The following is a 26,244-nucleotide window of genomic DNA, read 5'->3' on the forward strand; positions in this document are numbered from 1 at the left end:
CCTCCAGGACACCTACACCACCTGATGTCACAGGAAGGCCATAAAGATCATCAAGGTCAACAACCCCCCGAGCCACTGCCTGTTCACCCCGCTACCATCCAGAAGGCGAGGTCAGTACAGGTGCATCAAAGCAGGGACCGAGACAGAAGCTGTTTTTCAATCTCAAGGCCATCATACTGTTAAACAGCCACCACTAACATCGAGTGGCTGCTGCCAACATACTGACTCAACTCCAGCTCACTTTAATAATGGAAATTGATGGAAATTGATAAAAAATGTATCACTAGCCACTTTAAACAATGCCACTTAATATAATGTATGTATATACTGTACTCTATATCATCTACTGCATCTTGCCATCTTTATGTAATACATGTATCACTAGCCACTTTAAACTATGCACTTTTATGTTTACATACCCTACATTACTCATCTCATATGTATATACTGTACTCGATACCATCTACTGCATCTGCACCATCACTCATTCATATATCTTTATGTACATATTCTTTATCCCTTTACACTTGTGTGTATAAGGTAGTAGTTGTGGAATTGTTAGGTTAGATTACTCGTTGGTTATTACTGCATGCATTGTCGGAACTAGAAGCACAAGCATTTCGCTACACTCGCATTAACATCTGCTAACCATGTGTATGTGATAAATACAATTTGATTTGATGAATAGTAAACAAACATACATTTGACCAAATGGGGATATTTTGTTAGTTCCCACAAGGTCAAATGCTATTTCTAGGATTTAGGGTTAAGGTTAGAATTATGTTAAGGGTTAGAAGCTAGGGTTAGTTTTAGGGTTAGGTTTATGGGTTAAGGTTATGGTTATGGTTATGGTTAGGGTAAGAGTATGGGTTAGGTTTAGGTTTAGAAGTTAGGGAAATTAGGATTTTGAATGGGACTGAATTGTGTGTCCCCACAAGGTTAGTTGTACAATACTGTGTGTGTACCATACAACACAGATAAGATAATAACAACAAATATCTCTCACTGATACATCATTTTATTTTCCCCCATATTACATAATGAGATATTACCATATTACGCACCACGCTTTCACCGGAAAAAATGTATTTGGCACAAGACGCTAAGCGTACGTGTGGTCGTCACTAGTTAGCACAGCCACCAAATCCTAAACCCCGCCTATTTCTACAATTTATCTTCTTAAAATGTGATTTTAAACCTAACCTTTACGACACTGCTAACCTTAAATGAAATGTTCATACATTTTTACGATTTACTTTGTGGCTGTGGTAACTAGTGGAAACACGTACTTTTTATTTCATTAAACGTCAGAGACACGCCCCCTGTTTCTCAGACCATGTGGTTGATGATAAACACAGTTTAATATCTCCCCATGTTAAGCTTTTTGGTTTTAACATTTGTTCGACTTTAGTTAGATTTATTACCGCGCGCTCACGATTAGCTGTTAGCATGTCTGTTTCCGACTATGTGAATTTTGAAACCCAGATTGCGTCTGTTTTGGATTCACTTGCAAAGGTGGCGGTCGTGGAAATAACGAAACTGTTCGAGAGTCGCTTCCTTGCTTCGGGAACCACTATTCTCATTGAAGGGCGGAGGGAACAAAATGAAACCCTGCAAACAGTGGACGCTGCAAAAAAGTCTGGCAAAAAATGTCTTCGCAGTATCGGAGTTCAAGTGGATGAGGAGACAACGTCCTCAGAGCTACATGAAAGTATGTTAGCTAACGTTAGTAGTACTTCATTACACTGGTAAATCCATGGTAACGGAATTAGGCAGAAATTCCGATTTTTTTCAGATGAACATGTATATCAAACAAAAACCATTGATTTCAAAGTTTAGCAAACCATACAACTCAATGCACAAATACTAATTTTAACAATTTCCACTGACAATTTTACAAAAACACATTTACAGGAAGAACTGCAGATAAAATTTGGTAACCGAATGAAAACTGACATTTTACCATAATTCTGTTACCAGACTGCAGTTGCACAGTTTATGTATTTACTGTGTAAAATGTTCAAAGTAGCCTTTGTGCATAGAGTTGTATGGTTTGAAGTCAATGGTTTTTGTTTGGCATACATTTTTTTAATTAAAACGTCGGAGTCTCATTGTCCTGTAGCTAACATTGTTGCTCTGCAGAGAGTGCAGTGAAACCTTGTTCACAATCTCATCAAAACAATTCTTCTGGATACTTTGAAGCAAGTATACAATCATGTTATCACGAAAGCCATATGTTAAACTTTCCTACATTTGAGTAAATACACACTGTTTAGTATGCAAGATGACTTATCATCTTTCTCTCTGAATGTGACTGTTCAAATTCATTTTTTATTTATACATTTACATTTAAGTCATTTAGCAGACGCTCTTATCCAGAGCGACTTACAAGTACATACAATCATACTTTTTTGTACTGGTCACCCGTGGGAATCGAACCCACAACCCTGGCGTTGCAGGCGCCATGCTCTACCAACTGAGCCACACGGGACCGTTTATTTTATGACTTGATGTTGGACAGAGTTACTGCAAAACATGATGATGAACAAACAACATTTTGGAGGCAAAAAATAACAAAGAAATACACACTGATTTGTTTAATCCCTTTATTGTTATTATTGTCAGTACGGATCTGCACCATGCTGTCTAACAAATGGAATGTTTGTGTGCTTTGTTTTCCACCCTTCCCCTTTCCCATGCATTTTCTAGACCCAAACCAGGGCTTGTCCTTGGAGGGGGGCAGTGGTTCTTTGAATGGGAGCAATGAGGAGGAGGGTCCTGCACATTGTGTCCCCCTGCTGAAGGCTAATCAGCCTGCTGAACTCAAGTGCTCTGTTCTAGAAGAGAAGGTCAGTGAGTTGTTTGGGTTAAAGGGATACATTGAGATTTTGGAAATTAAGTACTTTATCTACTTCCTTAGAGTCAGATGAACTCGTATCATTTGTATGTCTTTACGTGCATTTTGAAGGAAGTTGCTAACTAGCATGCTAGCTGTTACCATAGACTTCCAGTCATTGTGCTAATGCTGGTTAGCATTGGCTCGCAAAACTACCTCAAACTTCCTTCATGCTGGATGTAGAGACATAAAAATAGTATCCACGAGTTCATCTGGCTGTGGGTAAGTAGATAAAGGGCTTCATTGTGAACCATAAGATGTGTTTGTTGTTTGTTACTAGGACTAATGCCCTTTTGACTTGTAAGCTTCAAGCTAATTTGATTAGCTGACACCTGTATTACAGAACCTAAGTAGTTGTCTTTTTGGCTTGTCATCTCTCGTCAGGTTGTGGAGATGGTGGAGGAGAGCAGTTTGGAATCAAAATCTTCAACAACCACTGAGCCAGAAGAAAAAGAAGTGATCTATTCTGGTAAAAAAACACATTTATTCTAGGAGGTGGTAGTAAAGCTATAGACACTGAAATATATTTGTTATAAACTCTTTGCATATAAAGGGTTGAGGGTACTATTTAACAACTATTTTATTTTCTGTCCTCCAGCCACTGTGGATCCAATCCACCTCTATGTTCCTGTTCAAAGCTCCCCAACTAAGCAGAAACCCCAGCCCCTCAAGACAGAAACCGAGAATGGAATCAACATAGAATACGAGACTAAAGTCATCTGCCAAATGGTCCCAAAGGCAGAGGAGGAGGACATAACACGACAGCCTACATATAAAGAAAAGCCTAACCAGGTGGAGCTCCTGCAGGCCAGTTACAGCACCGCCAAAGGGACAGCCTACAGCACGTCCTCCTCAGATGGGGCTTTGGCCCCTGTACAGGCTAAGAGTAAGTTGAAATTTATGGATGTAACGAACCCTCCCTCTGCTATAATGAAGAAAAAGGTGGATTTCAAGCTGGACCAGACAAAGAAAAAGAAGGTGGATTTCAAGCTGGACCAGACGAAGAAGGTGAACTTCAAGCTGGACCAGACAAAGAAGAAGAAGGTGGACTTCAAGCTGGACCAGACAAAGAAGAAGAAGGTGGACTTCAAGCTGGACCAGACAAAGAAGAAGAAGGTGGACTTCAAGCTGGACCAGACAAAGAAGAAGAAGGTGGACTTCAAACTGGACCAGACAAAGAAGGAGAAGGTGGACTTCAAGCTGGACCAGACCTCCTTGGAGCAGAAGTTGACGAGGCCTTGCTCTGTCCAGCTGGTGAACCTGCTTTTGGTGCCCGGAGAAAAGAACTCTGGAGGGAAGAAGGCTAATGGTAGCAACTGTCATGACAACAAGAGGTTCCCCATGCCGAAGGACCTCAAGACCCACCAAGGCCTCCACACGGGTCGACGCCTCTGCTGCTTCACTCAGTGTGGGAACGGTGTCTGGCGGCTGCAAGGGGTCCTCTCCTCAAACCGCGCCCATGGCTGCAAGATCTGTGGGAAGCGCTTCAAGCGCAGGAAGATCCTGAGGAGGCACGAGCGCTTCCACACTGGTGAGAAGCCCTACTCCTGCTCCCAGTGCTCCAAAACGTTCGCCCTGCGGAAAAGCCTCCGCAGGCATGAACGGTTCCATACAGGGCAGAGACCTCACAGCTGCCCCCAGTGTGGGAAGAGCTTTCGTCTCAGGGACAATCTGAAGGCTCATCTGCGCTTTCACACTGGTGAGAGACCTTTCACCTGCTCCTTCTGCTCCAAGAGCTTCAGAATCTTCCGGAATCTTGAGAAACACAGCATTGATCACTTGGGAGCGACAGCGAAATAGCATATTTTCCGGCGAAAGACAACTGTGCTAAAAGCATGAGCAGCCTTTTGTAGGCCACCTTACAAAACTGTCCTACCTCTAACTGAAACTACTAAATGTCCATTCCTCATTATAACCAACCCGGTTGGTTATTTTTGATAAGGTGCTATGATGGTAAATTGCCATTATGAGAGATGGGGACAGTGGAGAGATCTGAAATGACACAGTCAACCATCCTTCATAGGTTTGGATTGTCCAGAATGATCATCAGAGTGTAAGCTTCAGTGGACGCTGATGTTGTTGACAGTCATAATGTTCTAATACGGTAAGGGCTGGTTTTCCAGACAGATTATGCCTAATTTTAAATCAAAAAGTTATTTCAATGGAGTTTTTCTATTGCGCATGCTGGACTAGGCTTAAAGGGACCCTTCGGGATTTTGGCAATGAAGCTCTTTATCTACTTCCACAGAGTCAGATGAACTCATGGATACCATTTGTATGACTCTGCATTCAGTTTGAAGGAAGTTGCTAACTAGCACAATGACTGGAAGGCTATAGTAACTGCTAGTATTCTAGTAGATAACATAAGATTTCCGGTCATTGCTCTAATGCTAGTTAGAATTGGCTTGCGAAACTACACTACATGACCAAAAGTATGTGGACACCTGCTCGTTGATTTCGGAATGAGATGTTCAAACTTTACATTTGGCACTATGCATTGGGGCAGGTAGCGTTCTCCTGACATCCGCCAAACCCACATTCGACTGTCGGACTGCCAGATGGTGAAGCGTGATTCATTGCTACAGAGAACGTGTTTCCACTGCTCCAGAGTCCAATGGTGGCGAGCTTTACACCACTCCATCCGACGCTTGGCATTGCGCATGGTGATCTTAGGCTTGTGTGCGGCTGCTCGGTAATGGAAACCCATTTCATGAAGCTCCCGACTAACAGTTCTTGTTGCAACTGAGGACAGGCGATTTTTACGCGCTTCGGCGGTCCCATTCTGTGAGCTTGTGTGGCCTACCACTTCGTGGCTGAGCCGTTGTTGCTCCTAGATGTTTCCACTTCATAATATAAGAACATATAGTTGACCGGGGCAGCTCTAGTAGGGCAGAAATTTGACAAACTGACTTGTTGGAAAGGTGGCATCCTATGACGGTACCATGTTGAATGTCACTGAGCTCCTCAGTAAGACCATTCTACTGCCAATGTTTGTCTATGGAGATTGCATGGCTGTGTTCTTGATTTTATACACGTGTCAGCAACGGGTGTGGCTGAAATAGCCAAATCCACTGATTTGAAGGGATGTCCACATCATTTTGTATATACAGTTGAAGTCAGAAGTTTACATACACTTAGGTTGGAGTCATTAAAACTAGTTTGTCAACTACTCCACAAATTTATTGTAAACAAACTATAGTTTTGGCAAGTCAGTTAGGACATATACTTTGTGCATAACACAAGTCATTTTTCCAACAATTGTTTACATAAAAAAAATTGTAGAGCTCCACAAGTCTGGTTCATCCTTGGGAGCAATTTCCAAATGCCTGAAGGTACCACGTTCATCTGTACAAACAATACTACTCAAGTATAAACACCAAGGGACCACGCAGCCGTCATACCGCTCAGGAAGGAGATGAACGTACTTTGGTGCGAAAAGTGCAAATCAATCCCAGAATAACAGCAAAGGACCTTGTGAAGATGCTGGAGGAAACGGGTACAAAATTATCTATATCCACAGTAAAACAAGTTCTATATCGACATAACCTGAAAGGCCGCTCAGCAAGGAAGAAGCCACTGCTCCTAAACCGCCATAAAAAAAGCCAGACTACAGTTTGCAACTTCACATGGGGACAAAGATCGTACTTTTTGGAGAAATGTCCTCTGGTCTGATGAAACAAAAATAGAACTGTTTGGCCATAATGACCCTCATTATGTTTGGAGGAAAAAGGGGGTGGCCTGCAAGCTGAAGAACGCCATCCCAACCATGAAGCTCAGGGGGTGGCAGCATCATGTTGTGGGGGTGCTTTTCTGAAGGAGGGACTGGTGCACTTCACAAAATAGATGGCATCATGAGGATGGGAAAATTATGTGGATATATTGAAGCAACATCTCAAGACATCAGTCAGGAAGTTAAAGCTTGGTCGCAAATGGGTCTTCCAAATGGACAATGACCCCAAGCATACTTCCAAAGTTGTGGCAAAATGGCTTAAGGACAACAAAGTCAAAGTATTGGAGTGGCCATCACAAAGCCTTGACCTCAATCCTATAGAAATATTGTGGGCAGAACTGAAAAAGTGTGTGCGATCAAGGAGGCCTACAAACCTGACTCGGTTACACCAGCTCTGTCAGTAGGAATGGGCCAGAATTCACCCAACTTATTGTGGGAAGCTTGTAGAAGGCTACCCGAAACGTTTGACCCAAGTTAAACAATTTAAAGGCAATGCTACCAAATACTAATTGAGTGTATGTAAACTTCTGACCCACTGGGAATGTGATGAAAGACATAAAATCTGAAATAAATAATTTTCTCTACTATTATTCTGACATTTCACATTCTTAAAATAAAGTGGTGATCCTAACTGACCTAAGATGGAATTTTTACTAGGGTAATGTCAGGAGTTGTGAAAAACTGAGTTTAAATGTATTTGGCTAAGGTGTATGTAAATTTCCGACTTCAACTTCAGACATAAAAATGGTATCCACCAGTTCATCTAACTCTGGGGAAGTAGATGAGACTTCAATGCCAAAATTAAGTATCCCTTTTAATCTGTGTCTGGAAAACTGGCTCTAGGTCTTTACACTGTATTTCGTTGGACAAAACACAAGGGATCTGGGCTGTGATTATTTTCAGACCACAATCTGTGTTCATGATACATATCTTCACTTTGTTGTAAATACAAACAGATTGTTCCTTTGTGTGTCTTTGTTCACGAATTGTTTTAGAGATTGGTGTGATCTTTGATACTTTTATCTCTAACTCTTACTAAACCATTATGCCAAATATTTTAGTAATGCAGTAACTTTCTCTCATTCTTTTTTATCCATACTGCTGTGTTTGTCAGGTAAACATCCTCCTTACGTTTTCCTTTATAGAAGTATGGAAGTTTCTCTAAAAACACACGACTTAGTTCAAAATGGGAAGTATGATGTATCCTTTTAATGTGTAGAGAGGAGTTATTTCATATGTATTATGCAGTTATAGCAGATGTCTCTGGCTTATTTTCTGAAGATATTAGAAATATATTACTACAAATCTTTTTTTTGTCAACTAATTGTATGAAATTCTAACCCAAAATTGTGTAATCTGTGTTCCAATAAAAAAAAAAAAAAATGTTTTACTAGAAAATAGTTTTTGTAATATGTGTGAAAATACTAATCAAAGGTCTGTGTTTTATTATATGGATTTTGGTAAGTACTGTAGTAATCTTGTGGGAATTCCTGATTGTAACACAATCACAGCCACAAGTTGGCCCTTTGTCTGGCAATAATAGACATCACCTGTATTTTTGGTTTCACTAATGACTTTTAAACATTCACACAATCATACACTTCTGATGTGTCAGTCTCTGTTCACTTTGTTTCAAAAGTTCATGTATGTTACAGTAGCATATTCTATTTTATAGCATATTCAAAAATTCCAGCCGCAAAGATGCCATAACTGGTCCTTGCTATCCGGTTTCCTTGGGACATTCTACCCCGTTGAAGTTTACATTTAAATGGTAAGGGTTAAAACCCCAAAACCATCTTATGGTATTTGTTTCATTAGTCCATTGTTGATATTGTCCCAATGTTTTGCATGTCAGCGATAAGTTTTCAATATGTATTACTTTCGAAATACAGAAATACAGCTGGTGTCATGCATTTTGCAACATATGAGTGAGCTTTGCTTTCACTTTTGAATGCTTGAATTGCACACCGAGAGAGGGAGAATCTCAATTTCACCCTCCTTGCGTCCTCTCTCCTCGACCTCTTCAAAACTCGTTGGATGAGAAAGGCAGAGGTCTCTCCACTCTGACCTTCTCCAATTGGTTTTTAGGAGGAGGCAAGGATAGAGGATGTGAGGAGTATCCAACTGAGACTCTCCCAGAGAAATACACACAGGCAAGGACTCACGGACGACCTTATAGGTAGGTTATTTTGTGTGATTTAGCTGCACAGACCTTCCCATGGCTCATTACCTACTGTGTTTACATGCCATTCACTTCAGCAGGTGGCTACCATTGAAACGGGCAACTTTGAGCACCCACAGCAGACTACAGAGACAATTCCTTAAACCCTCTGGGATTCCACTCTACGTTTCTGCCTTCTGCTCCAATCGTCTTTGAACAACAGGAAGGGAGCAAGATGGACAATAAATGTACCATTCCTCCCTCAAGGAGAACCCAGTTGAAGGTGATGCTGATATGCCCAGTGTGCCAGAACATAAGGTCTGCTGCCCTGTGGGCACAGCTACTGTATGGTGTGTCTGGAGGGTGTGATAGAACCAAAAAATTTGATCATATTACTCCAGTGCTAGCTTCCCTACACTGGCTTCCTGTTAAGGCAAGGGCTGATTTCAAGGTTTTACTGTTAACCTACAAAGCTTTACATGGGCTTGCTCCTACCTATCTTTCCGAGTTGGTCCTGCCGTACATACCTACACGTACGCTACGGTCACAAGACGCAGGCCTCCTAATTGTCCCTAGAATTTCTAAGCAAACAGCTGGAGGCAGGGCTTTCTCCTATAGATCTCCATTTTTATGGAATTGTCTGCCTACCCATGTGAGAGACGCAGACTCGGTCTCAACCTTTAAGTCTTTACTAAAGACTCATCTCTTCAGTAGGTTATATGATTGAGTGTAGTCTGGCCCAGGAGTGTGAAGGTGAACGGAAAGGCTCTGGAGCAACGAACCGCCCTTGCTGTCTCTGCCTGGCTGGTTCCCCTCTCTCCACTGGGATTCTCTGCCTCCAACCCTATTACAGGGGCTGAGTCACTGGCTTACTGGTGCTCTTTCATGCCGTCCCTAGGAGGGGTGCGTCACTTGAGTGGGTTAAGTCACTGACGTGATCTCCCTGTCTGGGTTGGCGCCCCCCCTTGGTTTGTGCCGTGGCGGAGATCTTTGTGGGCTATACTCGGCCTTGTCTCAGGGTGGTAAGTTGGTGGTTGAAGATATCCCTCTAGTGGTGTGGGGGCTGTGCTTTGGCAAAGTGGGGGGGGGGTTTATATCCTTCCTGTTTGGCCCTGTCCGGGGGTATCATCGGATGGGGCCACAGTGTCTCCTAACCCCTCCTGTCTCAGCCTCCAGTATTTATGCTGCAGTAGTTAATGTGTCGGGGGGCTAGGGTCAGTTTGTTATATCTGGAGGATTTCTCCTGTCTTATCCGGTGTCCTGTGTGAATTTAAGTATGCTCTCTCTAATTCTCTCTTTCTCTCTCTCGGAGTGCCTGAGCCCTAGGACCATGCGTCAGGACTACCTGGCATGATGACTCCTTGCTGTCCCCAGTCCACCTGGCCTTGCTGCTGGTCCAGTTTCAACTGTTCTGCCTGCGGCTATGGAACCCTGACCTGTTCACCGGACCTGCTAAAAAAGCCAACTGACATTTACTCCTGAGGTGCTGACTTGCTGCACCCTCGATAACTACTGTGATTTATTATTATTTGACCATGCTGGTCATTTATGAACATTTGAACATCTTGGCCATGTTCTGTTATAATCTCCACCCAGCACAGCCAGAAGAGGACTGGCCACCCCTCATAGCCTGGTTTCTCTCTAGGTTTCTTCCTAGGTTTTGGCCTTCTAGGGAGTTTTTCCTAGCCACCATGCTTCTACACCTGCATTGCTTGCTGTTTGGGGTTTTAGGCTGGGTTTCTGTACAGCACTTTGAGATATCAGCTGATGTACGAAGGGCTATATAAATAAAATTTGATTTGATAGACTTCGCCTCGGATATGCCCTTCCACTGCTCATACTGGGGGGCCATCATTGGGGTCCAGGAAAGCTATGCTACCCCTTGCTAACATCGCAGAGGGCTAAAGAGAACCTGAAGGTGCTCCTCTCTCTTTGTTCACAGTTCTGGTTTATTACTTTTGCCAAGACTTCTGTTGCTGCATTTATCATTTGTGTCTTGATCTATCTGTCACTAGATTGGTTTGGTTGACTTGCTATGACTGTGTCATGACTATCCATTTGATTAAAGATGCACTATGTAGAAATCGCTCCGCCATTTCCTGGTTGCTAAAATTGTAATAGTTTGCCAAATTTCAGTTTGTGTAACAAAACAAGCAAGTAAAGTGTAGAGAATCATTGTACCATCTAAACTGCTGTGAAATATATTTTCCATAACCAAAAATATTGTATTTTCAGCTCATTGATGTACATAAACCGAAAGTAAAAGATGCAAAACAAAGCTTCAGAACGGGAATCATAGAAATAGTGCACATACAGTACCTTCGGAAAGTATTAAGACCCCTTTCAGACCACAATTTAAGTCACAGCCTTATCCTAAAATTGATAACATTGCTTTCCCCCCCACTCATCAATCGACACACAATACCCCGTAATGACAAAGCAAAAACTGGATTTGAGAAAATGTTGCTAATTTATATATATATATTTTTTTTTTTAAACATACACTGATAGCACATTTACATAAGTATTCAGACCCTTTACTCAGTACTTTGTTGATGCATCTTTGGCAGCGATTACAGCCTCAAGTCACCTGTATTTGGGGAGTTTTTCACATTCTTCTCTGCAGATCCTCTCAAGCTCTGTTGGGTTGGATGGGGAGCGTAGCTGCACAGCTATTTTCAGGTCTCTCCAGAGATGTTTGATCGGGTTCAAGTCTGGGCTCTGGCTGGGCCATTCAAGGACATTCAGAGACTTGTCGTTGTCCTGTTGGAAGGTGAACCTATGCCCCAGTCTGAGGTCCTGAGCGCTCTGGAACAGGGTTTCATCAAGGATCTCTCTGTACTTTGCTCCGTTCATCTTTCCCTCGATCCTGACAAGTCTCCCAGTCCTTGCCTCTGAAAAACATCCCCACAGCATGATGCTGCCACCACCATGCTTCACTGTAGCGATGGTACCAGGTTTCCTCCAGAAGTGACGCTTGGCATTCAGGCCCAAGAGTTCAAACTGGGTTTCATGAGACCAGAGAATCTTGTTGCACCCCTTCTGAAAAAACCTACACTCGATCCCTCCGATGTCAACAACTACAGACCAGTATCCCTTCTTTCTTTTCTATCCAAAACTCTTGAACGTGCCGTCCTTGGCCAGCTTTCCTGCTATCTCTCTCAGAATGACCTTCTTGATCCAAATCAGTCAGGTTTCAAGACTAGTCATTCAACTGAGACTGCTCTCCTCTGTGTCACGGAGGCGCTCCGCACTGCTAAAGCTAACTCTCTCTCCTCTGCTCTCATCCTTCTAGACCTATTGGCTGCCTTTGATACTGTGAACCATCAGATCCTCCTCTCCACCCTCTCCGAGTTGGGCATCTCCGGCGCGGCCCATGCTTGGATTGCGTCCTACCTGACAGGTCGCTCCTACCAGGTGGCGTGGCGAGAATCTGTCTCCTCACCACATGCTCTCACCACTGGTGTCCCCCAGGGCTCTGTTCTAGGCCCTCTCCTATTCTCGCTATACACCAAGTCACTTGGCTCTGTCATAACCTCACATGGTCTCTCCTATCATTGCTATGCAGACGACACACAATTAATCTTCTCCTTTCCCCCTTCTGATAACCAGGTGGCGAATCGCATCTCTGCATGTCTGGCAGACATATCAGTGTGGATGACGGATCACCACCTCAAGCTGAACCTCGGCAAGACGGAGCTGCTCTTCCTCCCGGGGAAGGACTGCCCGTTCCATGATCTTGCCATCACGGTTGACAACTCCATTGTGTCCTCCTCCCAGAGCGCTAAGAACCTTGGCGTGATCCTGGACAACACCCTGTCGTTCTCAACTAACATCAAGGCGGTGGCCCATTCCTGTAGGTTCATGCTCTACAACATCCGCAGAGTACGACCCTGCCTCACACAGGAAGCGGCGCAGGTCCTAATCCAGGCACTTGTCATCTCCCGTCTGGATTACTGCAACTCGCTGTTGGCTGGGCTCCCTGCCTGTGCCATTAAACCACTACAACTCATCCAGAACGCCGCAGCCCGTCTGGTGTTCAACCTTCCCAAGTTCTCTCACGTCACCCCGCTCCTCCGCTCTCTCCACTGGCTTCCAGTTGAAGCTCGCATCCGCTACAAGACCATGGTGCTTGCCTACGGAGCTGTGAGGGGAACGGCACCTCCGTACCTTCAGGCTCTGATCAGGCCCTACACCCAAACAAGGGCACTGCGTTCATCCACCTCTGGCCTGCTCGCCTCCCTACCTCTGAGGAAGTACAGTTCCCGCTCAGCCCAGTCAAAACTGTTCGCTGCTCTGGCACCCCAATGGTGGAACAAACTCCCTCACGACGCCACGACAGCGGAGTCAATCACCACCTTCCGGAGACACCTGAAACCCCACCTCTTTAAGGAATACCTAGGATAGGATAAAGTAATCCTTCTGACCCCCCCCCCCCCCCCTTAAAAGATTTAGATGCACTATTGTAAAGTGGCTGTTCCACTGGATATCTTAAGGTGAATGCACCAATTTGTAAGTCGCTCTGGATAAGAGCGTCTGCTAAATGACTTAAATGTAAATGTAAATGGTCTGAGAGTCTTTAGGTGCCTTTTACTGAGGAGTGGCTTCCATCTGGCCACTCTACCATAAAGGCCTGATTGGTGGAGTGCTGCAGAGATGGTTGTCCTTCTGTAATGTTCTATCATCTCTACAGAGGAACTCTAGAGCTCTGTCAGAGTGACCATCGGATTCTTGGTCACCTCCCTGACCAAGGTCCTTCTCCCCGATTGCTCAGTTTGGCCGGGCAGCCAGCTCTAGGAAGAGTATTGGTGGTTCCAAACTTCTTCTATTTAAAAATGATGGAGGCCACTGTGTTCTTGGGGACCTTAAATGCTGCAGACATTTTTTGGTACCCTTCCCCAGATCTGTGCCTCGACACAATCTTGTCTCGGGGCTCTACAGGCAATTTCTTTGACCTCATTGCTTGGTTTTCCTCTGACATGCACTGTCAACTGTGGGACCTTATACTGTATATACAGGTGTGTCAAATCATGTCCAATCAATTGAATTTACCACAGGTGGACTCCAAGTTGTAGAAACATCTCAATGATGATCAATGGAAACAGAATGCACCTGAGCTCAATTTCGAGTCTCATTGCAAAGGGTCTGAATACTCACCATGAATACTCACCAATACTCACCGTCATCATGGGGCACTCTGTTCACAACATTGACATCAGCAAATTGCTCACGACCCCACACACATGGTCTGCAGTTTTGAGGCCAGTTGGACAGACTTCCAAATTCTCTAAAGCAATGTTGGAGGCGGCTTATGATAGAGAAATGAACATTCAATTTTCTGGCAACAGCTCCGGTGGACATTCCTGCAGTCAGCATGTCAATTGCGCACTCTCTCAAAACATGAGATGTCTGTGGCATAGTATTGTGTGATAAAACTGCACATTTTAGAGTGGCCTTTTATTGTCCCCAGTACAAGGTACATCTGTGTAATGATGATGCTGTTTAACTTCTTCTTCTTCGGGATCAGCTTCTTGGTGGATGGATTATCTTGGAAATGGAGAAATGCTCACTAACAGGGATGTAAACAAATTTGTGCACAACATCTGAGAAAGAATATGGTTTTTGTAAGAATGGAACATTTCTGGGATCTTTTAGTTCAGCTCATGAAACATGAGCACTTTACATGTTGCGTTTCTATTTTTGTTCAGTGTATACTCACTCTAATGCTTTTGGTGTTTTTGATTTATTTTGAGATTCATAGTTTTCTTTGTGCACAGAGGCAGACCTCTAATATCAATGACTCCAGCATTAACAGTTACTGTGGTGCTGCTGTGCCTCTGGTTCATTGTCCTCTATTATGGTCTTGAATTTGACTATAGCATTCTTGCATCACGAGGAGTCATTGCTCTCTTACCTGCCCCAAATAACATTGCCAATCATTGACCTGCATACACTTGGACTTCGGCAAGGTGTATGAGTGAGCGTGGGCGTGTGCCTGTATGCCTGAGTGTGTGCACAGATGTGTGTGCAGCTATGTGTAGGTGTTTGTGTCTGTCTGATGAAAAAAAATTCTACATCATAGCCTATAGTTCCTCTGTTTAAAATCAGAATTTCACAGATACACTGAAGAAATGGAAGACTCTCTTCCACAATGTCTACTCCTCCATGGCAGGTGAGAAGTAATAAGGATATGTTGTTCTTTGTAGATAATCAAGCTTTAAGATTCTGGTACTGTAGTAATAACTGGGCACCCAGGGAGTTGCCACACTGGGCACCCAGGGAGCTGTTGTTGTGGGGGGTTAAGTGCCTTGCTCAAGGGCACAATGGCATCTAGGATTTTATAACAGCAATCCTGTTTGCCAGCTCACTTCCCACCAAATCTTTCCTGTCCGTCCCTGGATTCAAACTAGCAACCCTCCCATTCCAGGCTCACCTGCCACATGGTAATAAGAGATGTGATGTAGTTGTTTACAGAATTCATGGTTTAAAATTCACCAAAGGGCCACATAAATGCAAACATCAGAGGAGCCCAACGTAAGCAGTGTGTGTCACTGATCTGTGTCCATTTGTCTTCTTAGGTGCCTTGAATCTGGACATGGACTAGGCCAGTCCTTTTCTCAACGTGTCCCTGGACCTCCAGCAGTAAAAATACTTTAAAGTACTACTTAAGTAATTTTTGGGGATATCTGTACTTTACTTTACTATTTATATTTTTGACAACTTTTACTTCACTACATTCCTAAAGAAAATGATGTACATTTTCCCTGACACTCAGAAGTACTCCATACATTTTGAATGCTTAGCAGGACAGAAAATGGTCCAATTCGCACACTTATCAAGAAAACATCCCTGGTAATCCCTATTGCATCTGATCTGGCGGACCCACTTAACACAAATGCTTTATTTTTAAATTATATCTGAGTGTTGGAGTGTGACCCTGGCTATCTGTATATTTTTTTTTAACAAGAAAATGGTGCCATCTGGTTTGCTTAATATAAGGAATTTTCAATTATTCTTACTTTTGATACTTAAGTATATTTTAGCAACATTTACTTTTGATACTTAAATATATTTAAAACCAAATAGTTTTAGACTTTTACTCAAGTAGTATTTTCCTGGGTGACTTTCACCTCTACTTGAGTCATTTTCTATTCAGGTAACTTGACTTTTACTCAAGTATGAGAATTGAGTACTTTTTCCACCACTGACCTCAAGTCTGTGGAGTTGGGTTACAAACTGTCCCTCCCCCGCTTTGACAAAGCACCTGAGGTTCTCACCACCCAGTGCTACTCCTCTGAGAGACATTACTGGTAGGTGGAGGCCGTGAGCTACTCGGATATCTTTGTGTCGTACCAGAGCATTAAATGCTAGGGGACTGAGGGCCTCACTTTTGGCCTCAAAAATGTATCCTGGAGCATCACACACAAAATGAATCCTGGAGCATCACACACGGGCAATCTGTTGCCTACCACAACAAGATGAAGAGGGAGATCACCAATTCCCTGAAGGGCAACAGATTGGCAGTGATGGTAGACTTTGGGAAGGGAACCATCACTTTTTCTCAAGTGGGTATGAAACTGACCCAGCTACACCAGTTCAAGGCTCAGCTCAGCCAGACTGTGCCTGGGATTCGGCCTCTACCACATAGATCCTCCAAGTAGAGTCACAATTATAGAGACACGGTAATGGTCCTACTTTAGTCCTGTTTCTACCTGGTGCTAACATGTCCCCTTTGTCCTGATCTTGCCCACATTCTGATTGTACTCACATTTTTAGAGCAGTGTAGATTAAAATACACATTGTGATCTAATCTTCCTGACAACCTCCAGAGGTAGTCAAGAACCCATTGTCTGGTTATTTTATTTAACCTTCATTCAACTAGGCAAGTCAGTTAAGAAAAAAATCTTATTTACAATGACGGCCTAACCCGGACCAAATGTGCGCCGCCCTATGGGACTCCCAATCACGGCCGGATGTGATTCAGCCTGGATTTGAACCAGGAACTATAATGACACCTCTTGTACTGAGATGCAGTGCCTTAGACCTCTACGCCAGTCGGGAGCCCATCGATATCAATCAAGTGTAAACATATGATTGTCAAACCCTTTAAATCATCATTATACAGGCCTTTAAAAATTGGTTACAGGAAGCACCATTAACTAACGCAGTGTTCCCCAAACTCAGTCCTGGGGACCCCAAGGGGTGCACAGTTAGCTTTTTGCCCTAGCACTACACAGCTGATTCAAATAATCAAAACTTGATGAGTTGATTATTTGAATCAGTTGTGTAGTGCTAGAGCAAAAAGCTAATTGTGCACCCCTTGGGGTCCCCAAGACTGAGTTTGGGAAGCGCTGGACTAATGGCATACTGTAGGTCACAGGTGTCAAACTCATTCCACGGGGGGCCGAGTGTCTGCGGGTTTTCGCTCCTCCCTTGTACTTGATTGATGAATTAACATCACTAATTAGTTAGGAACTCCCCACACCTGGTTGTCTAGGGCTTTATTGAAAGGAAAAAACAAAAACCTGCAGACACTAGGCCCTCCGTGGAATGAGTTTGACACCCCTGCTGTAGGTAATTGTCTTAAAAGAGATTCATATGATTTTGAAAGATTGTCTGTAAAATATTTTGCATACAGGGAGGCACCAGCTAATCTGGTCACAATATGGACAGTGTTAGGATAAGAGGCAAATTTTAATACAATGTGTACAAGCAACGAACCTTGATCAGATCACAGAACACGTTAGCACATGGTGTAAATGAGGTTTATGACACACTATTCACCAAGCACTGAACCAAATGTACAATTCCATTGTCTCAGGTTTCTTTTATATTAAAATGTTGACATGACTCCATAGCATTTTGATTAAATGTTTTGTTTATGTACAAACAGTGTATTTAACTATTGCTTATTGTCTATTGTAAAGGATGTATTAGGGAAATGCATTATACAGTGAGGCTCAGAAATAACTTACTGGAATATTGTCTGTTCTGTCTGATTTGATTGAAGCATCCCCTTTAGCACTGAAACACACTATTCACCGCTACTCACAATAAATGAGACAAGAGTTTGGGCTCCTTATCTTCATCTCTTTTATTAAAAATGCAAATAAATTTACCTTGATTTCTGCTGTCGTTTACTCACCACGGACACAGTGAACATTTCCATCACAGTAATGAGAAAGAGTATTGGCCCTGGAGGCCACTAAACTAAATGTAAAAAGAAAACAAGAGTATTGTATGATACACTACTCCAAATCTCATATTTTCAGTTTCACTGAAATGTTTTGTATTTTCCTGATTCTTTTTCTCTAAAAAGAAGAGACACTGACAAATGTTTTTCAAGGACATAAAGTCAACCAAAAAAAAAAAAAGGTGGTTATCAAATATATATTTATCCAAATAGTTAAGATAGTACACTTTATTAAGCTTTTGGCTGCCATGGATCACAAAAAAATCTTTGATCCTAATTTTTCTATGTCAAACCTGATTTCAATGAACCTATCAAATGGGGGTGTCACAACTAGTGGCACTATGTTCCAATGTACCCTCTGGAATAAAACCCTTTGGAATCCCACTATGACTTTAGGTCCCTTCATATGGCTACATCCTCTTCTAACACTATCAGTGTGACTAGACCTGTTAAAGGTATGCACGTCCAAACAATAAAACATAAAAACATCTCGGCCACTGTCTCAACTATCCATGAATTTGTAAATGAATCCCATGTGTAATGTTTATAAATTATTTCCAATGGATCGCTTCGTGGTACACTGTGTGCTTTTCTTTTCCCCTCCAAACTCCATCTTTTCCTCTCACCCCAATCAGTCTACCGTAGGCCTGTTATCACCCAACCCAACAAAACACATTCCTCCATTTGTCTGGGTAATGCTGGTCTTTACTTGACAACCATGGTGTTGTGATTCCTGATGGAGCTCCAGGCCATGAAGATATCCCTGAAGGAGAGAAAGGAGAAAAGGAGACAAGTGTTTAAGTCTATTAACATAATCAATCATGTTCCCTTTCCTACTCCAACGCCACTTTCACTTAAACGTCCCAAAAACAACATCAACTTTCCTCACAGAAATATAGGAACACATACATTTAAATTCAAACCCACACACCTGCAGTGAGTGGCGACACATTCATTGCTGCAGTACTCTTTGTCCCAGTCCGTGCTCTCTATTGCAGGATTGGTGCATCCTGCACGCACACACATAGTCAGAGGGCCAGAAGCGACATCAGTGGCACCTGGAGACACATTGAACTCCATTTCCATCTGAAGAAAAATAGGGAAAAGTTGATTAAAACACCAAGCATATTTAACATGCACATTGGGTCAATTTACGAAGAAAAACCTCAGCCTACCTCTCCTGACGTGAACTCTTCCGTAACCGCATCCTCATCTGCACTGGCCGTCAAGTCAGTGGACTTTGCCAATTGCAGAGCCACTGTATGGGTGGAGTAAGCAGATGTAGGTACAGTGGAAGTGGTGACACAAATTGAGTTGGCGGTTGCTGTTGTCGTAACAATAATGGGCAAGGATGCGTCTGCTTGCAAAGAAGCAGGGACTATTGTGATCTGTAGTGGAGGGGGAGGTGTCGCGGTGATGGACACAGGAAGCCCAGGTCCAGCACTTCCTCTGGGCTTGGCCTGGAGGGGAGGCGGGGCTGGGGAGTGTACCATCTGCTGGAGCCGCGGGGGAGGAGGGGCATGCTGCATCTGCTGCAGAGGTGGGGGCTGGCGTGGGGCTGAGGGAAGCAGGGTGCGCACACCGCCAGGGAGCACAGTCACCATGGAGGTGGGGATCTGGTGGAGCTGAGCCCCAGCCTGGAGCATCTGTTTGGAGATGATGATCTTGGTGATGGTGGGGGTTAGGGTGGCTGTGATGTTTGGGATTAGGGTCGGGGTGGCTGTGGTGGAGGAGCCCAGGGTGAGGGGCTTGTGAGCCCCTGTGCGGGAGCGTGTGGTGACCTGGGGGACGTCCAGAATGATGTTGGAGGTGCAGATGTTGGTGATGGTATTCTGGTCAGGGTTGTGCTGGGGGAGGCGGGAGGGGCGGACAGGAGCCAGGAGGGCCACATTCAATGGCTCAGGCACTGGAGGTGGTGGAGAAGAGGCCGTGTCCATCATCTCAATGGAGGGCTAAAGAGAACCCAGGGGAGGAAAAAATATATACACGGCTCAAAAAAATAAAGGGAACACTTAAACAACACAATGTAACTCCAAGTCAATCACACTTCTGTGAAATCAAACTGTCCACTTAGGAAGCAACACTGATTGACAATAAATTTCACATGCTGTTGTGCAAATGGAATAGACAACAGGTGGAAATTATAGGCAATTAGCAAGACACCCCCAATAAAGGAATGGTTCTGCAGGTGGTGACCACAGACCACTTCTCAGTTCCTATGCTTCCTGGCTGATGTTTTGGTCACTTTTGAATGCTGGCGGTACTTTCACTCTAGTGGTAGCATGAGACGGAGTCTACAACCCACACAAGTGGCTCAGGTAGTGCAGTTCATCCAGGATGGCACATCAATGCGAGCTGTGGCAAAATGGTTTGCTGTGTCTGTCAGCGTAGTGTCCAGAGCATGGAGGCGCTACCAGGAGACTGGCCAGTACATCAGGAGATGTGGAGGAGGCCGTAGGAGGGCAACAACCCAGCAGCAAGCACAACCCCTACCTGTGGACGTCGGGCCCTCATACCACCCTCATGGAGTCTGTTTCTGACCGTTTGAGCAGACACATGCACATTTGTGGCTTGCTGGAGGTCATTTTGCAGGGCTCTGGCAGTGCACCTCCTTGCACAAAGGCGGAGGTAGCGGTCCTGCTGCTGGGTTGTTGCCCTCCTACGGCCTCCTCCACATCTCCTGATGTACTGGCCTGTCTCCTGGTAGCGCCTCTATGCTCTGGACACTACGCTGACAGACACAGCAAACCTTTTTGCCACAGCTTGCATTGATGTGCCATCCTGGATGAACTGCACTACCTGAGCCACTTGTGTGGGTTGTAGACTCCGTCTCATGCTACCACTAGAGTGAAAGCACCGCCAGCATTCAAAAGTGACCAAAACATCAGCCAGTAAGCATAGGAACTGACAAGTGGTCTGTGGTCACCACCTGCAGAACCATTCCTTTATTGGGGGTGTCTTACTAATTGCCTATAATTTCCACCTTTTGTCTATTCCATTTGCACAACAGCATGTGAAATGTATTGTCAATCAGTGTTGCTTCCTAAGTGGACAGTTTGATTTCACAGAAGTGTGATTGACTTGGAGTTACATTGTGTTGTTTAAGTGTTCCCTTTATTTTTTTGAGCAGTGTATAATAAAAAAATAGATTTTATTTCTGTATTATTATTATATATATATATTATTGAATTGGTGAGATAAGAGTATATTACATTTATTAAGAAATGACAATTGAGAAGTACAGCTTATAGACATTTTCATGGCTACAGTCACATGATTTCAAAGCAAAGACAGGCCTAGAGATTTTACCTGTGAGAGCTGATTGGCTCTGTAAGCTGCTAATGCCTTCAAGTACTCCCTTTTCGCTGCTTCCGTCTTCCTCTTATACACCTAATAGTGACAGAGGGTATAATTATGTAGATTAAGACAAGAGTAAACACCAATCCTGTTTATTACATGAATTACAGTATATCCTTTTATCCACAATGTTTTTCAATTGTTCTAAGTGTACAGTAAAACTTGAATGAAACGCAGTCTCAAATAGCCGCCTGTCCCTTTTAATAGCCGGGCATCAACCCCGTCATTTCAACAAATAAACGCCCGTTTCAAATAAACACTGGGTTCAAAAGAATTGTTTACAGGTTTCCTGCAGTGTGTAATGTAAAGATTGGCAAAAGAAAATAAAGGAAAGCAACATCATTGCCATGGATCAAACAGCTGTGTGGTTTGACATGCCCGGCTCAACTACAGTGGGGCCCGGTGCAACGGGTGAGAGAACGGTGATGAAGAGTGAAATCGTGGGTGTACGATAGGCAGCCTAGTCTTTGTAAGTCTGATCGGCGATGGATTTGTTAATAATGTTTATACTGGTCACAAACAGTGTGGTTGTATTTTTTTTAATAAGCTGTGTGCATTTACAAAATAGACACCTACCTAATACATTTAAAAATGTTGTTATTTAACCTTTATTTAACTAGGCAAGTCAGTTAAGAATTTATATTTTATTTACAATGACGGCCTACAGGGGAACAGTGGGTTAACAGCCTTGTTCAGGGGCAGACCGACAGATTTTTACCTTGTCAGCTCGGGATTCGATCCAGCAACCTTTCGGTTACTGGCCCAACGCTCTAACCACTAGGCTACCTGCCACCCCTGTTTTAATAAGCGCCGGTTGTGTTCAGTGATTGAGGAAAATAAGCGCATGGGCTATTAATTGAAGTTTTACGGTATATCTTTTAGTTAAAGTGTGTATTGTATACCTGTTTCTGCTCTTCCCCAAGGCTGTCCCACATGGAGGCTACGATCTTGGACACCTCTCCAAATGTGGCATTGGGGTTCTGGCCCTTGATGGCAGCCTGGGTGTCCCTGAAGAACAGGGCGTACGCAGAGACGGGTTTCTGGGGCTCGTTGGGGTCTTTCTTCTTCTTTCCCTTCTTCCCTCCTCCAGGCCCTGCCGTAGCGGCCACCATGGCCGGCTTTCCCCCACCGCGCCTCACTAGTGCAGGGAAGATGGAGGAGGAGAGCATGGGGGCAGAGCCCGGCATGGTGGAGAGGTGGGAGAGAATTGCAGGGGAGACCGACAGGGACATTGGAGAGTCAACCAGCACACTCTTCTGGATGACAGTGGGACCAGTGGACAGAGAAACAGGGAAAGATACAAGGCCAGATCAGTTGACTTAGCAAGACTTCAGCAACACATGACAAACCAACAAGTCCTACACTTACAAACAGACACTCACCCTGAAGTCATCCATGTCATCATCCTGGAGGGAGCCTGCTGGAGAAGGCGTGGCAGACAGCTGGTCAGGGGACTTGGAACGGGACAGAATGTTCCCGCCATGAAGACCAAGCCCAAGCTGGGCACTCAACTCTGATTGGTCAATAGTGGTTAGCTGATTGTGTCCCAATAGGCCATGATTCATGTCACCAAGTGGGACATCAATGGTCATTGGAGAGGAGCTGCTGAAATGGGAGCCAATGGAGTGGCCAAGTTCCTAGAGAGAGACAAAGACAGGAGTGTTCACAAGTCTTAAAATGATTACAATTTGAAAAAAAAACCATTCTTGATGCACAAAGTCTTCTAGTAATATTCATAAGTACACCACTTACCACCCCCAGTGTTGAGCTGAGCAGGGCCTCCCCTCCAGGCTGGCTCATCACCCTAAGACTCAGGTGCTCCAGGCCCTGAGAGTTTGGGTTCACATAGGTGGAGGCAAAGGAGGGGTCATTGCCCCCCACCACAGCATTCCTCGCCAGGCTTCCAGTACCGGAAGGACCCCCTGCTCCCCCCGATAGTTCCCCAAAATGGGACACCTCATCCCCCACACTGAGGGCCGAGTCCTGGTCCAGGGAGATGGGAGGAATCTCAAACACCTCATCTCCAAGACTGGGGGTATGGAATGTCTGCTAAACAGAGAGAAGGAGAAGGACAACTGTTAAGGGGACAAATCAATTACATGAACATTTTAGGTGTGAATACACTGCACAATGTGAATAATATGCATTGTGGAATGTGTGCAGGCATTGAGGATCATGACACCCACCTCAGAGGAGAGAAAAGGATGACCTGCCCCAGAGATGGTGAGGTAAGTATCATTGCCTCCCGGAAACTGCAAAACACACATTGTTTTCCATGTTGTGTGAATACTCTCTCTTTCCCCTTGTTTAGAAATAGGCCCCATACCTTATTAACTGGGTCGTATCCATTATAACCCTGTGCTTCCAAGAACTCCTGGTCGGCATTCTGATCGGTGCCATCAGAGAGGTCAGAGTAAAAATGAAGATCCATCGTGACAAACCAATCAATTGTGCAATTTATCAACCAAGAGTGGTGAGCTCTTTGTGATGCAGTCTCCTAGCCACTGAGCTACAATAAGAACTCCAAACTAGCTAGAGAGCACCATCATGCCAAACGAGACGAATCAATCGCCTCACTTTAACTGGTGTGCTAGCTAGCTAACCACTAGCTGTACATCAATATATGTAAGCTGACAAATGTTAGCTAGGTAACTTTGATTTACAAATTTACATTGCAAGTAAATGATTTGTTCAGCATTATCAGAGAGCTAATTGAGTATTTGATGAAATTAATATAAAGTACTTAACTAGCTAGCAGGCTAGACAACAATGCTAATGCTAGCTTCCAGGGAATCATTCCGATTTAGCTCACGTTTGCTGTTATTTTTAACTAATTATGGGAACAACCTTTGTTTCCCATAAGAATTCGGTTCCCGTATGATATTTAGCTAGCTATAAGGCAATGTGTCAAAATCACGTTGCTAGGCTTCATTCGGTCCCTACTCAGCAAACTCGACAACTAATTCTAGGCAGATATTAGAAAAAAGAGATAGGAATCCTATTGGTCAATGAATTGAGGAACGTATAACACGTCACCAAGCAGCCTGTAGACCAATCGTGTTCACGTTGTCATGCTGCGTCAACACGGTTGCAAGGCTAATCGTCACGCAATCGCTTCTCTAAACCTGCTTATTTTCCTCGAAAGTACGTAATGTTACGTTTCCAAAGCTATACGATATCACAGAGAACAAGTTCTTTATATTATATATCGGAAAAGATTTGTACTGTTGTACTTCTTGACGAAATTATTGCTAATGTTTGGTTTTTGAGCTAGAGCCCAATTGACTGCTATTCACTAATTGAAGGAGAGCTCTCCTTGTTCCAGAAAGCACCGCGCGGCACACTGCCGACGTATACATTTCCCATCTCAAAACTATACATTTCAATTTAAAGGGCTTCATTAGCATGGGAAACATTGCAAAAGCAAGTGAAATAAACAAATGTACAGTTAACATTACGTTCACAAAAGTTCCGAAAGAAAATACATTTCACATGTCATGTGTCTATATACAGTGTTGTAATGATGTGCAAATAGTTAAAGTACAAAAAGGGGGAAATAAACATAAATAGGTATTTAGGTAAAGGTTAAATAATTGCCCTTTTCTTGTGGCAACAGGTCACCAATCTTGCTGCTGCGATTGTACACTGTGCTATTTCACCCATTGTCCAGTGAGTAAAACAGCATCTCTGGCTCGGCGCTCCTGATAGCAGACAGGATTCTCTCATTAAATAGTTTTATGAAAATATCGCTGGAACGTCTATCGTCAAATCTCACCTTACTGGACGTCGAAATATAACTTTGCTGAGACCTATCCAACATGTCTAGGCAGTTGGGATATAGGTCAATTTGGAATTATGTCACCATTGTCCTAAGAGAGGATTGTACACCCCCTCGTGGAATATTAAGGAATGGATTGGTGTGATAATAGTGGAAACTGGAAACCACCTACACCAACAGACTGAATAGGTTTCGAAAAGGTTTTGCCACAGTATAGGCGTAATGCATACAATCTTGTTTACAGGGAGGCTATAACTACTGTACTTAGCTAAATATTGTCATAGTAAAAACGTGGTGTGATAATAGCTGTGTTAGTTGTTTATCAGCTTTACAAATGACAACCAGCATGATGGACGTGTCAAAAATGAGTGTTGGGGAAGTTTTGGTTAACAAGCTACCTGGCGTGGCTAATTCTTAGCATAGACAGAAGGCTATTAAAAGTGGAAAGACGGTACAAAATATCAAGGCGTTCAGTAGACTTAATCTTCAACAAAAACATTTTTACAAATTCCTACGCTTCTTATCCCCTCTCTTACCTCCATCCTCGCACTACATCGGTCCACTTATTTTCTAACTGTTTTAGTTGATAAACTTGGTTTCCGGGTTTCCTTGATTCAGGGAAATGACGTCACTAAGATTCCGTTGGCCTTATTTACTAGTTATCATCGGTAATAATGTATTTGATAACAAAACATACCATAAGAATGCTATTTACAACACACAACTCGCATAATCAAATTAAGTAAAATAGAACAGTAAGGGGGTTGTTTAACAAAAACATACTTTATTCACTATTTTCCTTGTCATCTTGAAGAACGAGTTGAACCATTTAAAAAGTAACCCCAACTAATATTGCTCAACATAATTCAATATAACGGAAATGGGTGCGTGAGTATTCAGTAGAGCTAATACATACCAGTATTTGCTACTATAGCACATGAATTGGAGCCCGAAGCATATCAGTATCACTCGGTGCCGCGAGAACTTGTCGTCCAGGGGAAGAACCGGACCGGATGGGCCGAGCTGGTGGGCTAGCCCGCGAGGTCCACCTTCTGAGATGGAGAGATAGTTGGTTTGTTATAAAGCCATATCGAATGAAAACCAGTTATGCAATCAATACGTTTTACAA

General features: G+C 43.6%; 1 protein-coding gene and 1 pseudogene across 5 annotated transcripts; one reads left to right on the forward strand and one right to left on the reverse strand.

The window, feature by feature from the left end:
• Positions 1-1,226: 1,226 nt before the first annotated feature.
• On the forward strand, positions 1,227-8,135 carry LOC129813858 (zinc finger protein 37-like; annotated as a pseudogene).
• Positions 8,136-17,863: 9,728 nt separating this feature from the next.
• Positions 17,864-26,013, reverse strand: LOC129813857 (TOX high mobility group box family member 4-A-like). 5 transcript variants are annotated; one of them, XM_055866439.1, is made up of 9 exons: positions 25,652-26,013; positions 23,524-23,589; positions 23,090-23,383; positions 22,720-22,974; positions 22,240-22,593; positions 21,290-21,370; positions 19,156-19,932; positions 18,912-19,066; positions 17,864-18,743 (listed from the first exon to the last, which is right to left on the reverse strand). In XM_055866439.1, exons 1-9 carry the CDS (start codon positions 25,655-25,657, stop codon positions 18,686-18,688), a joined length of 2,046 nt encoding a protein of 681 aa, XP_055722414.1. In that variant the 5' UTR covers positions 25,658-26,013; the 3' UTR covers positions 17,864-18,685. The 5 variants fall into 5 exon arrangements, with proteins under 5 accessions (XP_055722414.1, XP_055722413.1, XP_055722412.1 ...); XM_055866438.1 differs by having other exon boundaries at positions 23,090-23,386; XM_055866437.1 differs by lacking the exon at positions 25,652-26,013 and adding an exon at positions 23,664-25,642.
• Between the last annotated feature and the right edge of the window lie 231 nt (positions 26,014-26,244).

This window comes from Salvelinus fontinalis, chromosome 17 (genome assembly GCF_029448725.1).
Source record: "Salvelinus fontinalis isolate EN_2023a chromosome 17, ASM2944872v1, whole genome shotgun sequence".
Classification (NCBI taxonomy): domain Eukaryota; kingdom Metazoa; phylum Chordata; class Actinopteri; order Salmoniformes; family Salmonidae; genus Salvelinus; species Salvelinus fontinalis.